Source organism: Podarcis tiliguerta (assembly GCF_965153285.1).
Source record: "Podarcis tiliguerta genome assembly, chromosome: 3".
In the NCBI taxonomy this organism is placed as follows: Eukaryota; Metazoa; Chordata; class Lepidosauria; order Squamata; family Lacertidae; genus Podarcis; species Podarcis tiliguerta.
Window position 1 is genome coordinate 97,611,510 of NC_139536.1, and position 13,571 is coordinate 97,625,080.

The 13,571-nt window shown below is 41.6% G+C and overlaps 1 protein-coding gene across 3 annotated transcripts; it reads left to right on the forward strand.

The window, feature by feature from the left end:
* The first annotated feature begins 1,275 nt into the window (after positions 1-1,275).
* Positions 1,276-12,633, forward strand: LOC310673379 (glutathione S-transferase-like). Of its 3 annotated transcripts, none has more exons than XM_083431840.1 (7): positions 1,276-1,424; positions 5,433-5,539; positions 8,059-8,110; positions 9,448-9,580; positions 10,483-10,624; positions 11,659-11,790; positions 12,197-12,633. In XM_083431840.1, the coding sequence occupies exons 2-7, from the start codon at positions 5,453-5,455 to the stop codon at positions 12,326-12,328; spliced, it is 678 nt and encodes a 225-aa protein (XP_083287966.1). In that variant the 5' UTR covers positions 1,276-1,424; positions 5,433-5,452; the 3' UTR covers positions 12,329-12,633. The 3 variants fall into 3 exon arrangements, with proteins under 3 accessions (XP_083287966.1, XP_083287967.1, XP_083287968.1); XM_083431841.1 differs by having other exon boundaries at positions 1,323-1,438; XM_083431842.1 differs by lacking the exon at positions 1,276-1,424 and adding an exon at positions 4,306-4,528.
* Positions 12,634-13,571: the final 938 nt, after the last annotated feature.

A 13,571-nucleotide genomic window follows, 5' to 3' on the forward strand; every position in this document is an offset into this window, starting at 1 on the left:
CAGGGCCCTTAAACAGGCTCAGATGGTCCTTCTAGTGACCTAGTCACGAGCCATTTAGCACATCAAGGTCGTAACCAGCATTTTGAATTGTGCCTGGGAAGGAACCAGAAGCCAGTGCAGCTGTTGTGCTTCTTTGTCTGGCACAATTTCTGCAGATTATATTTTCCCTTCCTATCCCCAATATTACCTAATTACTACTGTTTATTAAATTCTAATATTCCCGAACAGGCTCTATAACAGTATCATAGCCCACAGATGCTGTATTTTGCCTTGCATGCATGGGGAGTCAGATTCTGTGAGCAGAAAATAATCCATTTGAGATGGGCTAATCTTACAGAAGTTTGCAGATAAATAAAGTAAATAATAGGACAAAAAGTGTCTTGGGCATTGAGGACTAATAGACTAGAGGTTTTTTCCCCAGTGTCCGTGTGACTGTAGCACAGATGGATTTGTTTCTCTGTGTGGATACATATATTTGGTATTTTTAATACTTTCCACAAGGGTCTTTTGTGCTGTGCTGTGTAACAGAGTAGCATAACTACGCTTCAGGAATGTGAAAAGGCTGTAACTCAGCACTGGCCTTGGGGGGACTTCCTCCTCCCCCTCAGCAAAAGGGTGGGCAAGGGAAACCCCCCTGATTTAACAGCCAGGCAAAACTGCTTGGACTTGTTCAGCAGCAGCAGCAGCAGCAGCAGCAGCAGCAGCAGCTTTATCTTCTCTTAGATGCAAATCTTCAGAGAAGGTGGAACAGAAACAAGCAAAGAAAAGGCAGAGCTCAGTTTCTTAGTCTTAATCTGGAGCTGGTCCTGCCTTTTTTCCTCATCTACTCTTCAGAAAAGCAGCTGACACAGGCCTCCAGACTGCTCACATATCCTCCAATATTTCTCTGATGAAAATAGGGAAGTTCTGTTCAACAACAACAACAATTTATTTACACTCCACCCACCTGACTGGGTTGCCCCAGCTGAAATAAATCTGGGGGTGTCCCTGGAAAACAGGGACACTTGGAGGGTCTGTCATCAGCAGGGAAGTCCTGTGTATTTGACCTTTTCCTGTATTTTCTAGCTAGCAGCTGCAGTGACTTCATGCTCAATGATAGAAGGATTTGGGCTGAATATACCAAGAGCACAAATGTTTGTCTTCAGTGCACCTGCATACATTTACCCAAAACTGAGTTGCATCATATTATACACTACAAGTATGAGAAAACTACTCCCATTTTAATTAACTGACTGATTGTAGGTGAAAACTGTTACGAAAGGCAAAGCAAGTGTTTATTTCTATTTAAACTAGGGAGATACAGATAGGCTGTTCTCTTGTCTCAGAAGGTGGAGCTTCTGAGCTTTTATAACCTTGAGCCACACAAATTCAGGCCTCACTCTGCTTGAGAAGAACTTTCACATGTCCAGCAGGACTTCCAGCAGGTTAGTATTCTAAGGTAGACAATTACTTTGGAGAGTCATAGCTCAAGAGCAGAACCCTGGACAGAGCAGTGGTACAGGGACAATCCCCAAAGACCTCACCTCTGCCCAAAGGTTTTCTTCTTCTTACCAGGAGAGTACTAAAGGTTTGAGGGGCAAGGGGTACTGTAATCCTCAGAACAGAAGGCCAAAGGCAGGAGCTGGGCAGCAGGCAGAGTTCTAAAAATTTAACAGGAGGATAGTCTTGGTCGCACTTCAGAGGAAAAAGGAGTTTGGGGTAGGCACAAGAGAGAATTTTTCTTTTCTTTTCCCCTTTTATTATTATTTATTACTTATTAAATTTGTATACCCCCCATCGTTCACAGATCTCAGAGTTTACAGCATAAATTTTTGCATTTGAAAGGCAAAACTTGCCAAATCTGCATCTCCAAACAAACCTCTCCCTTGAAATTTACACTTATTGGAATGCATATATTATAGAAAAGAATGTACAAAGAGGGTGTAGTTCTCCACAGTTGAGGGGGCTGTAGATCTTTTTTGAGAGAGAGAGCGAGAGAGCAGGGTCCCTATATAACTATCCTAGGAACCCAGCTGCCAAAAGTGGAGATCTATATTGGCTTAACAGCAGTGTTGGCAAATGGACTGCAAAGAGTAATACCAACTATTATTAAAAATGACCAAATAGGGTTTATAAAGATGAGACAAGCTGCAGATAACATCAGGCTGGTAGTGGATTTGATAAATTTAAACAGGAACAGTGAAGATTTAGCTATACTATCTCTAGATGCGGAAAAAGGTTTTGATAAGGTCCACAAACAATATATGGAAAAGGTAAGCAAGATGAGTGCCACAACCCCAGAGTCGTCTGCAACCAGACCTAACGGTCGGGAGCCCTTTACCTTTACTTTTATTATAAAAATTTGGCTTTCCATTAGACTTTATAAAATGGATAAACATATTATATTGCTCCCCTACCTCTAGAGTTAAGACAAATGACGTTATGTCTGCACCTTTTGTATAATCCAGAGGTACTAGGCAAGGCTACCCACTTTTGCCCTTGCTTTTTAATATCTGTTTGGAACCCCTGGTGTGTACAATTAGACAGCATAAGGAAATATTTCATGTAATTCAAAACTCACTTGAATACAAATTGGTAATGCTTGCAGATGATATTCTTCTGTTTATCACAAAACCTGACAGTACTATTCCAATATTAATGCAAAATATAGGTGTTTTTGGGAATATCTCTGGGTATACTATAAACTGGTCCAAATCGGAGTTGGTGTTAATAGGAAATAACTTTTTGGTCCAACTGTTTAAACAATACCAATTTCATATTTGCATAGACAACATTAAATATCTAGGCATATTAATACCAAGAGACTTATCCAAATTAGCGTCATTAAACATCAACAAAATATATCATGAGGTATCAATTGATATCGACAGATGGGAGTCATTGAAACTGACCCTGTGGGGAAAAGTCAATGCTATTAAAATGAACCAAATACCTAAACTAGTTTAGATCTTAAGAGGAATTCCAATTCACATACCGAGCAAATACTTTCACAAGATTAAATCTTTGTTTAGAAAATGCCTTTGGGGATCTTCAGTTCCAAGAATATCTATGCAAAAAATGCAAATATTGATAAAGGAAGGAAGATTTGGGATCCCAGACTTAGAACTGTACCACCAAGCTTACTGTATTTACTGCCAGGTACACAATTCTGGAGACCCATAACTGAAAACAACTGTCCAAACTGGGCTACAGTGGACACTCGGGTTGCAAACATAGGCACGTTCGCAACCCACAGTGCAGCGTCGGCGCACACACGGGTTGCGATTCAGCGCTTCTGTGCATGCGCAAAGCGCGATTTAGCGCTTATGTGCATGCACGAGCACCGAAACCTGGAAGTAACCCGTTCCGGTACTTCCGGGTTTTGGTGCGTCCGTAACCTAAAAATGCGCAACCTGAAGCGTCTGTAACCCAAGGTATGACTGTACTTTGGAATATTCCTATGTAGCACCTTTAGATAGTTGGGAACTTGGATCTAAGTACATTAATACTCAAGATGCTATCGAAACAATAACATCATTTCAAACAATATGGTACCACATGTCCGAAAAATATATAAATTTGACCTTTTCTCCCACAACAAAATGACTTTGTGGCAAAAACCCATCTTTAAAAATCGGGAAAGAATTAACTAGAAAAAAGAAAGAAAGAAAAAACATTGGGAAAGAAATGGTCGTATGGGAGAGGTGGATGAATTTGGGTATATTAATGTTAGACCAGCTGATAAACGAAGAGGATGAATTTTATACATATTCTATCTTAAGAGACAAATACAGATTACCTATAAAGGCTCAATGGCAATATCTCCAAACACCTGCTAATCACCATCTACGGACCAGCAGCTTTTACAGCCCCAGAGACCCCAGAGATATTGAAGCAGCTGATTAATTCTTATGCCAAAAAAAAAAAAAGCCGTCCATCAACATATATAAATCTTTGTTACTAGCAAACCAATTTGATATACAGGTATTGAGGGAGGAATGGAATAAAGAATTGGAAGTCTCAATTTTGACCACACAGTGGTGAACGCTTTTAAAGTGCTATAACAAGGGTGTGTCTGGACCTTAAATTGAGGCTCATACAACAAAAAATAATATTTAGAATATACTGGACCCCATTATGTTTGTTTTAAAAAGGGCTATCTAGGGTATCTAACTGTTGGAGATTCAAGAGGAATAATGCTTCTCTAAAACATATGTTTTTCCATTGTCCTATATTGAAATATTTTTGGCAGAAGGTAACTGAAACTATCAACAGAACTGTACGGAACAACTTTACATTTACAGAGCAAAATATCCGCTTGAATTATATAGCCAGCACATTTTGCGACAATATGAGATGACTCTCTGTGCCCTTACCATGGCAAAAGGACAGATACTGATGAATTGGGAAAATAAAAACGCGGCTCCCTTCTACAATTGGATTGAAGACATACAAACTCGCAACATATGAACAACTTGCATATGAACGCAGACTTCCCATGGACAAATTCAACAATATTTGGAATCCATTCTTACAAATACTGTAATAGGTTAGGATCTGGTGAAGTACAACAACAAATTTGTAAAGTACAGTGGTGCCTCGCAAGATGAAAAGAATCCGTTCCGTGAGTCTCTTCGTCTAGCGGCTTTTTCGTCTTGCAAAGCAAGCCCATTAGCGGATTAGCGGATTAGCACTATTAGCGGTTTAGCGGCTATTAGCGGCTATTAAAGGCTTAAGGGATTAGCGGATTAGCTGCTAAAAGGCTATTAGCAGCTTAGTGCCTTAGAAAAAGGGGATGGGGAGCGGAAAAAAAACCCCAGGAATCGCAAGACATTTTCATCTTGCGAAGCAAGCCCATAGAGAAATTCGTCCTGCGAAGCACCTCCAAAACGGAAAACCCTTTCGTCTAGCGGGTTTTCCGTCTTGCGAGGCATTCGTCTTGCGGGGCACCACTGTGTACTGTTTTGGGTTTTCTTCCCCTCCCCCCTTTACTTTCCCTTCTACATGGGTGCTGTTTCTCTTTCTCTTTTTCTCTCTTTTCTTCACGCCTCACCATGTTTAGTGCACATATTTTTTTTAAAGGGGGAGAGGAGATGCAAGGTAGTTGATGGCCATGGCAGTGGTGTGAGTACAAGGGGGGAGTTGCCATTTTGTTTCTCTAGGAGCAAAGACAGTGGCCATCTAATGGAGGTTAAATAGTCATGGATGTTTGGGAGGACGGGTTTAACTCTTGTTTCCTATTTTATCTGTGCAATACTATGCTACATCTGCTTGCGCTTCGTGATTCGTGAAATTGAGTTGTTGTTTTTTTAAAAAAGCAGAAGGCTTTAGTATGAAATCCTTTCTTGCTGTAAGCAATCACCAGAGCACCATTTTGAACAGTTGTCTTGCTCTGCAGTGGTTTCCCTATCAAACATGACCTCTCAATCTCTCTCTGTCTCTCATCATAACAGGAAAGCAAACACTTAGGAACATGGCTGGGAAACCTAAGCTTTACTACTTCAATGGAAGGGGCCGAATGGAAACCATAAGGTGGCTGTTGGCTGCAGCAGGAGTCGAGGTTTGTTTGTCTTCAGAATTTCTCTGAGAAAGCACCTTTCCCCCACCCCCCAAAAAGAATCATGGGAACTGTTGTTTGTTCAGCGTTGTTATGTAACAAGAATTGGGGTAAACTACACCTCCCAGGATTCCTCGTGGGAAGTCATCTGCTTTCCAAGAGCTCTAAATGTATGGTGTGTACAGAATCTCCAAGTGTCCCTGTTTTCCAGGGAGGTCCCTGATGTAGAGAAGCTGTCCTGGCTTCTGATTTGATCCCAGAATGTCCTGCTTTTTCTTAGAACGTCCCTATTTTCATTGGAGAAATGTTGGAGGATATGGAGTTATCTGACTCCCAAACTGTCTGAAAGCAATCCTGTATGAGGAAGTTTTTTAAAAATGTTTGATGTTTTTATATGTGTTGGAAGCCACCCAGAGTGGCTGTGGCAACCCAGTAAGATGTGGTATAAACAATAAAATTATCATTTATTGGTGTTTTGCGACTTTGACCTGTTGCAGGACCTTAGCCAGACCTTAGCAGAGCATACACAGAGTTACAGAAAGCAATCCGTTGCAGGCAGAATGGACAAAGCAGGAACAAATGTTGCTACTAGTAACTAGGTTAATTTGATGTGTTTATTATTTACAGCAGACTCTGTATAATATATTGTCAGAGCTGGCTCTTGGTCCCAGCTCACAAAGGACCAACGCTTGCCAGTAGTAAAGTATCAAAGTCTTTATTGAAGAATAGTTTCCATTTCCAAACCTCAGCGTCCCAGCTCTACGTCTGGAGTCTAGACCGGCGAAGCTCCGTCTGAGTCTCCGCCCCCTGTACACCAGTTTAAGACTCTAATCTTACTCCACCTCTCCCTTCTCTCCTTTCTCCTCTGGGTCCTGCTGCCCCCCGGGGTCTCCTCCCTCCTGGACTCCTCTGACGCAGACGTTGACCCTCCTGACTCCTCCCGCTCTCTTCGGCGGGCTTTAGGACTTGGCTCCCTACCCGGGCTGCCAACTGGGCCGCCTTCCTGTACATTTGAACTTGGCGCGCGCGCGCGTTTAACTTTCCTCTTAACCGTTTCCTCGCTCCCTGACGGAGGCGTGGTCAATCCTGCCTCATGTTCTCCCGCTGGTAGCGCGCCGCCTGATCCCGATGCCTGGGACTCCTCCCCCCTACTTCCCTCTGGTGTGGACGCTGGTCCAGATTTCCAGCTGCTGCTCTCTGAGTCCCCTCTGGCCCCTTCTCCCTGAAGTGCCCCCCTGGGTACTCCCCTTGCCCTGACCATGGGAGCCCCTTTTTGTGAATCCTCTGATTCACTGGACAGACTCAGAGACCTCGGATTGCTGTCATCGCTGACATTTCCTTCGGACTCCTCCCCTTCGCTCTCCATTTCCTCCCTCTCCTGTGCCTCTGCTCCTGAACCCCTGACATATATGAAGTGGTGCCTCGCAAGACGAAATTAATTCGTTCTGCGAGTTTTTTCGTTCTGCGAGTTTTTTCGTCTTGCGAAGCACCAATGTGTATTGACGGTTTCCCATAGGAATGCATTGGCGGTTTTTTTAAAAAAGGCGCAAGACGTTTCGTCTTGCGAAGCAAACCCATAGGGAAATCCGTCTTGCGAAGCAACTCAGAAAATGAAAAACTCTTTCGTCTTGCGAGTTATTCATCTTCCGAGGCATTCGTCTTGCGGGGCACCACTGTACTATATACAAGAACTATATACTATATACTATATACAAGTTACTATACACAAGAACAGAATTGGATCTTAACGAGCTCTCTCTTAGCAAGCTCCAAACGACTCTCAGAGCACCACACTGACCAACAACACATTCCAGTCAGTAGGTCATAAATCATTATGCCTGTGTGAGACTTCAACCAATGGTAAAGCTGTTCCCAGGCTTCCATATCTCCAGGCAGAATTACTCCTTTCTGCTCAGTCATCCTTGGCTGTCTGCCAATTCTTAATTGACTCTGTGTGAAGCTGAACAGAATAACACGTAGTCAAAAATCCCAACATCATTATGGAATGGGACGTCCCTATTTTCATCGGAAGAATGTTGGTGTGTGTGTGCATGTAGACTAAGAATCCATTTCTGGCAGTTTCTAATTTTGGTTCCAGCCCTACCATTTGCCAGGGGGAAGCACCTGCCTCAGGCAGTTGATTTTAGCTATCCTGGAAAGGGCAGCAGATTGTTGTGTTATTTCCATTCATTATTATTGTACTTTTACTGCTAAGGAGGGAGAGACATGATTGTAGGATTTTTTACGCTTCGTGTGCTAAGGTAACATGACCAGCCTGTAGAACTAGTATCTACCTTGATTTCTGCATGGGAAACATTTGCTGTTTTGTCCCAGACAGAGGGAAAAAAGCTGGCCCAACTTTCACACCGAGGCAACTGCTTTTTGTTCCCAAAAAGTTGACTGTGAAAGGGGAGAATACTTAAAAGGTTTTCATCAAATTTCCTTCAGTAGTTTGGAAGTAGTTTGGAGACTGAAATTATTTCATGATGCCCCTGAAATATTTTGCCTCTTTTGTTTTCTAGTTTGAAGAACAATTTATTGAGGTGAAAGAAGATCTAGAAAAGTTAAGGCAGGGTAAGTATGTCATCTGAATTTTATATGAGAGAGAGAGAGAGAGAGAGAGAGAGAGAGAGAGAGAGAGAGAGAGAGTTTTATATGTTATATGTTATATGTTATATGTTATAACCCAGTTGTGGACTGGGTATTTTCCTATCCCTAGTCAGATCAGAATAGACCTCCAGAAATCAGTACTCATGACTAATGCAAGTCTGTTGATTTCAGTAGGTCTGTTCTAAAAACGACTTTATAAGATACAGCCGATAGAAATGGGTATAATTTCTATTTACAGTGGTGCCCCACAAGACGAATGCCTCGCAAGACGGAAAACCCGCTAGACGAAAGGGTTTTCCGTTTTGGAGGTGCTTCGCAAAACGAATTTCCTATGGGCTTGCTTCGCAAGACGAAAATGTCTTGTGAGTTCCTGCAATTTTTTTTCGCTCCCCACCCCCTTTTTCTAAGGCACTAAGCTGCTAATAGCCTTTTAGCAGCTAATCCGCTAATCCCTTAAGCCTTTAATAGCCGCTAATAGCCGCTAAACCGCTAATAGCGCTAATCCGCTAATAGGGTTGCTTCGCAAGACGAAAAACCGCTAGACGAAGAGACTCGCGGAACGGATTCTTTTCGTCTTGCGAGGCACCACTGTATTCACCTCTCAAGACATTTACAATGATAAGCACACAAACCTCAGGATTGCAGTGAATCCCTACCCTCCTCCTGTCCAGGTTTATGGCAAACCTCCAATTGAAGTTAATAGAGCAGGGTAGATTCTCTGTACAATATGAAGAACAGATAGCCAACTCAGAAAAGTCAGTGTGCAAATTTATGTGTGCCTACTCACATGTGGACAACACTGAGTTCAGTGGGACTATCTTCCAGGGAAGGGTATATAGGATCTCAGCCTTAGTAGCAGGTGTTTTCTAAATATACTTGTTTCTCCAGTTCTGCATTGTGCAGGTCTCAGTTATGTGTGCACACTTTAAGGCAAAAATATGTATGAATACACTGTTGTGATCTGGTTATATTACTTTTATATACAATGTTGTCATCTGGTTATTTTGCCACTCAACTCTGCATTCTGAAGAATGGTTTGCTTGTTTTTTTTAGCTAGAGAGCAGAAGTAGCTTAAATAACATACAAAACTAGCTTCCAGTGTGTGCTTGCTGTACAGATTTAGCACATGTTCTGCAAAAAGGTTTTGAGGGGAAAGCAGAGGCAAACATGATTATCGCAAAGGCACAATGTAAAAGTAAAGACTCAAAATCAAAGCATGGCTTGGGAGATGCTCCTGAAAATTTACTTTCCATAGTCATTACCTGGGAGGATGGACTGATTTTTCACTTTCCTTTCACAAGATGGAGACCTGCTCTTTCAGCAAGTGCCCATGGTGGAAATGGATGGGATGAAGATGGTGCAGACCCGAGCTATTCTCAACTACATTGCAACCAAACACAATCTCTACGGAAAGGACATGAAGCAGAGAGCATGGTACTGTAGCATTCCTTTAAGTTTGGTTCATAAATGCACGTTTTGGTTTGGTGTGTATGATTTAAGAGGAAATCTCTGGTCTATCATATGATCTACTGATGACTTATGAGTCAGTATGTTTCATCTCTGCTGTCAGATTGGGCAAGAAAGGGTCCAGTATGAGCAGTGGCGTAGCGTGGGTTGTCAGCACCCAGGGCAAGACAAGTAATTTGCGCCCCCTAACCTGCGGATTTGCGCCCCCTAACCCTAACCCCCAGATGTTGCGCCCGGTGCGGCCGGGGCCCCCTGCACCCCCTACGCTACGCCACTGAGTATGAGCTAATTCGACCTCTCAGTCCCAGCAAAATTCATGTGGACTGGTTCCTTTGAAATCAACGTGGTTTCTCCAAAGTTCATACTCTAGTCTTTCATGTAATCCCAGTAGCCTTGATCACTGGAAGGCGTTGTATTTTTCTTTTGCAGATGTATAAATCTGAGTTTTGATATAAGGCTCTTCCTTAGAAAAAAGTGTAGCCGTTGAAGATAATAGTACGCCAATAAGCACATGTATTAAAAACACAGAGAGAGGCTCTTTCCAAGGAAAAATACCCTTTCTCGAACATACCAGATAATTGCACCTGTTTATCTGCTGGGCTATCACACATTTTGTGCCTGGGATGCTACTACAATATTCATTACCCCTCCCCTCCCTGACAGGTTTTTGGCTCTGTTCGTTTTACATTATCATTATCATTACTGCTACTGTTGTTGTTTTTCTTGTAATTATCTGAATAACTGAGATGAGGAAACACCTTTCTACTATTGACAAATGAGTTTTATTATAACCATCACATTTCCAACTTAACAAAGCAATTAGCCTGCTACTGAGTGATCCGGTCATGGCAACATTCTCTTTCCTACAGGATTGATACGTACTGTGAAGCTACTATGGATATGAATAAATCAATAACAATGCTTCCTTTCAAGCCAGCTGACAAGAGGGAGAAGGCGTTTGCAGACATTATTGAAAAAGCCACCACCAGATACTTCCCAGTCTTTGAAAAGGTACGAGGCGAAGAAAGAATGGAACTTACAACCCTTTTAAGAGAAGTCACCTAGGCTCAACTGTAATGTTGATAGGACTGCTTGGTCCAACATAATAACGCAGAAGCATAGAATTGTAGGGTTGGAAGGGACCACAAGGGACATCTACTGCAACCCCTGAAAAGCAGGAATCTTTTCCCAACATAGGATTCGAACCCATGGCCCTGAGATTAGGAGCCTCACATTCTTACTGACTGAGCTACCATTTCCTTATGCCTTGCATTTCCAAACTTCTAACAGCAACTCTTTAGTTTTAAAAAGCTGTGTGAGAGAAGACCAGGAATCACACACAGTATTCATTTATGACATGAACTTCTTATCTCAGCATCTGCACCACCCCATGGAAACATGATAAGCAGTGATTTGGGGAGAAGGAAGGTCATGCTCCATCTTCTCTTTGTTAGGCAGTGGTTTGTTGGAACTCATACATCAGAACTTATACAAATCCTCTTCATCTCATGATGCAATATTATCTGGGTGTTAGATAATTCAAAAGTGGTCGGAATTCACATTCTTCTTTTTGCGTATTTTTGTGTATTTACCTAAAGTGCTCTCAATATACAGTGGTGCCTCGCAAGACGAAATTAATTCGTTCTGCGAGTTTTTTCGTCTTGTGAATTTTTTCATCTTGCGAAGCACCACTGTGCATTGACAGTTTCCCATAGGAATGCATTGGCGGTTTTTAAAAAAAGGTGCAAGACGTTTTCGTCTTGCGAAGCAAGCCCATAGGGAAATCCGTCTTGTGAAGCAACTCAGAAAACGAAAAACTCTTTCGTCTTGCGAGTTTTTCGTCTTCCGAGGCATTCGTCTTGCGAGGTACCACTGTATTTCATGCTGGCCACATAACCCAGAAAGCTATCTGTGGACAAACGCCAACTCCCTCGGTCAGAAAGCAAGATGAGTGCCACAACCCATAGTTGCCTTTGACTGGACCTAACCATCCAGAGGTCCTTTACCTTTTCTTTTTTCCTTTTACCTTATTTCATGCTCTGTAGGTCTTCAAAGATCATGGGCAAAATTTTCTTGTTGGAAATCAGCTCAGCAGAGCGGATATTCAATTGCTTGAAGCCATTTTAACAGTGGAAGAGCTGAAGGCTGATATTCTCGCCAAATTCCCTCTTTTAAAGGTAAGTAACACCATTTCACAACTTATTATAAAAGTGAAAAGATAGGCAGTGAACAGGTTCCCTGGCTCTTGTAAGTTCTCATTAGCTGCCAGGTCAAGAATGTGAAATCCTCCAGATATTGTGCAATGCAGCTCCCATCCACCCTGATCATTGGGTTTCTACAAGCCATTTGTGAATGAAATGTAGACACATACAGGTTAACCCACATACGATTATAAGCCTGCAATAGAGCTCCCTTTTCAAAGGGACATAATTGGGTTTTGAGTAGATCTGAAGTTTCTCGCTTGTAGTTTAATGAAACTGTTGACCATGAAACTTTTGTAACCGTAGATGACAAATGATTATTTGGGGATGCCACCATTTCTCCTTTTCTCTTCTAAAATATTTTGCTGTCTCTCTCTCTTAGGCTTTTAAAGAGAGAATAAGCAACCTACCTACAGTCAAGAAATTTCTGCAGCCCGGTAGCCCAAGAAAACCACCAATAGATGAAAAGGGTATTAAAAAGGCATTGGAAGTTTTCCACTTAATTGACGACTAGCATCATAGTTGATGCACTATTGTAGCCACAGGCAAAGCGCTAAAACTGAAATGGGACAACCCTGTTTCACCTCAGCAAGCTGTCCTGAGTTATAAAAGAGTCCTTAACTGTTAACAGATGAAATAATAGTTTAATGGGAATTGTCTCATTTCATGTTGTTCATTTACTTGGAGCACAACCTCAGTAAAGCCCTTTGATTCCTTTATAACAGGAGTTTCTGCAATAACAACTCAAATAATTTTTTGCAAACACTATCCTCACTTAAGCACACATGATGCAGGCAATAAGAACTCTGTTTCTCTTTATTGTTTGTTGCTGTTGCTTCAACCATCAAGGTCATATCAATCACCGGAAAAAGATAAAAGAATATACAACCCGTACAATATACAATATTAAAACACAATATCTATCTATCTATACAACTAATACAAATAGGGTGTTGTTGTTTTTCATGCCAAATCAATTGTTTACCAGTCCACCATGTTATCCTCAAGGAATGTTCTTCTCAGTTTTCGGGGACTATTCCTGATATAAAACAGAAGCTCCCCAAGGTTTAAAATGCCCCTGTGTGTATGGTGTGTGTATATATATATATATATATGTATGTGCTTTGGTGTTGGGGCACACAGCATTGCATGGCAACAGGCACTTCTCCCAAACCTAGACTTGGTTGTTTTATAGGTTGAGAAGTTCTGGAGCACTTCACTGTTGTACCATTAATTCAGCCAAGAACTATACTTGCATCTTCAGCCTCCAATTATATGGATGTGGTGGGTCACTCAGTTATGTTTACTGAAGCATAAGCAAAGCTCTAGTATGGCACCTTTATTCTTTGCAGATCTAAAACACCATTGTCTCTGGATTTCTATTGCAAAAAGTCTAAATCACATAGGAGGCCCACATTCATGGATAAGCCTTTTGTGAATTAAATTTAGACACAAACAGGTAACCTACCTACGATTATAGACCTGCAATGGAGCTCGAATGTTGACCTCCCTTTCCAAAGGTGCATGCCTGAAATAACTGGGTTTAGTGTACGTATCAAGTTTGAGTACACATAAAGTTTATCCCTTGTAGTTTCATTATTGAATCATAGTAACTGTAAGTGGCAAATAATTACACCTACTCTCACTCTCACACACATTTCAAAGTATAATATCCTAATAAGTGTAAATAAATGACAGCCTATGTTTTAGTTCCAAAGTTTTAACCACAACTTTTCATGATTCATCCTATCAAACTA

Bases quoted from the DNA above. Each gene is read 5' to 3' on its own strand.
- LOC310673379 (XM_083431840.1), top strand. From the start codon at position 5,453: ATGGCTGGGAAACCTAAGCTTTACTACTTCAATGGAAGGGGCCGAATG. The intron at 5,540-8,058 runs GTTTGTTTGTCT...TTTGTTTTCTAG, and splicing joins TGGCTGCAGCAGGAGTCGAG to TTTGAAGAACAATTTATTGA. The intron at 9,581-10,482 runs GTACTGTAGCAT...TCTTTCCTACAG, and splicing joins GACATGAAGCAGAGAGCATG to GATTGATACGTACTGTGAAG.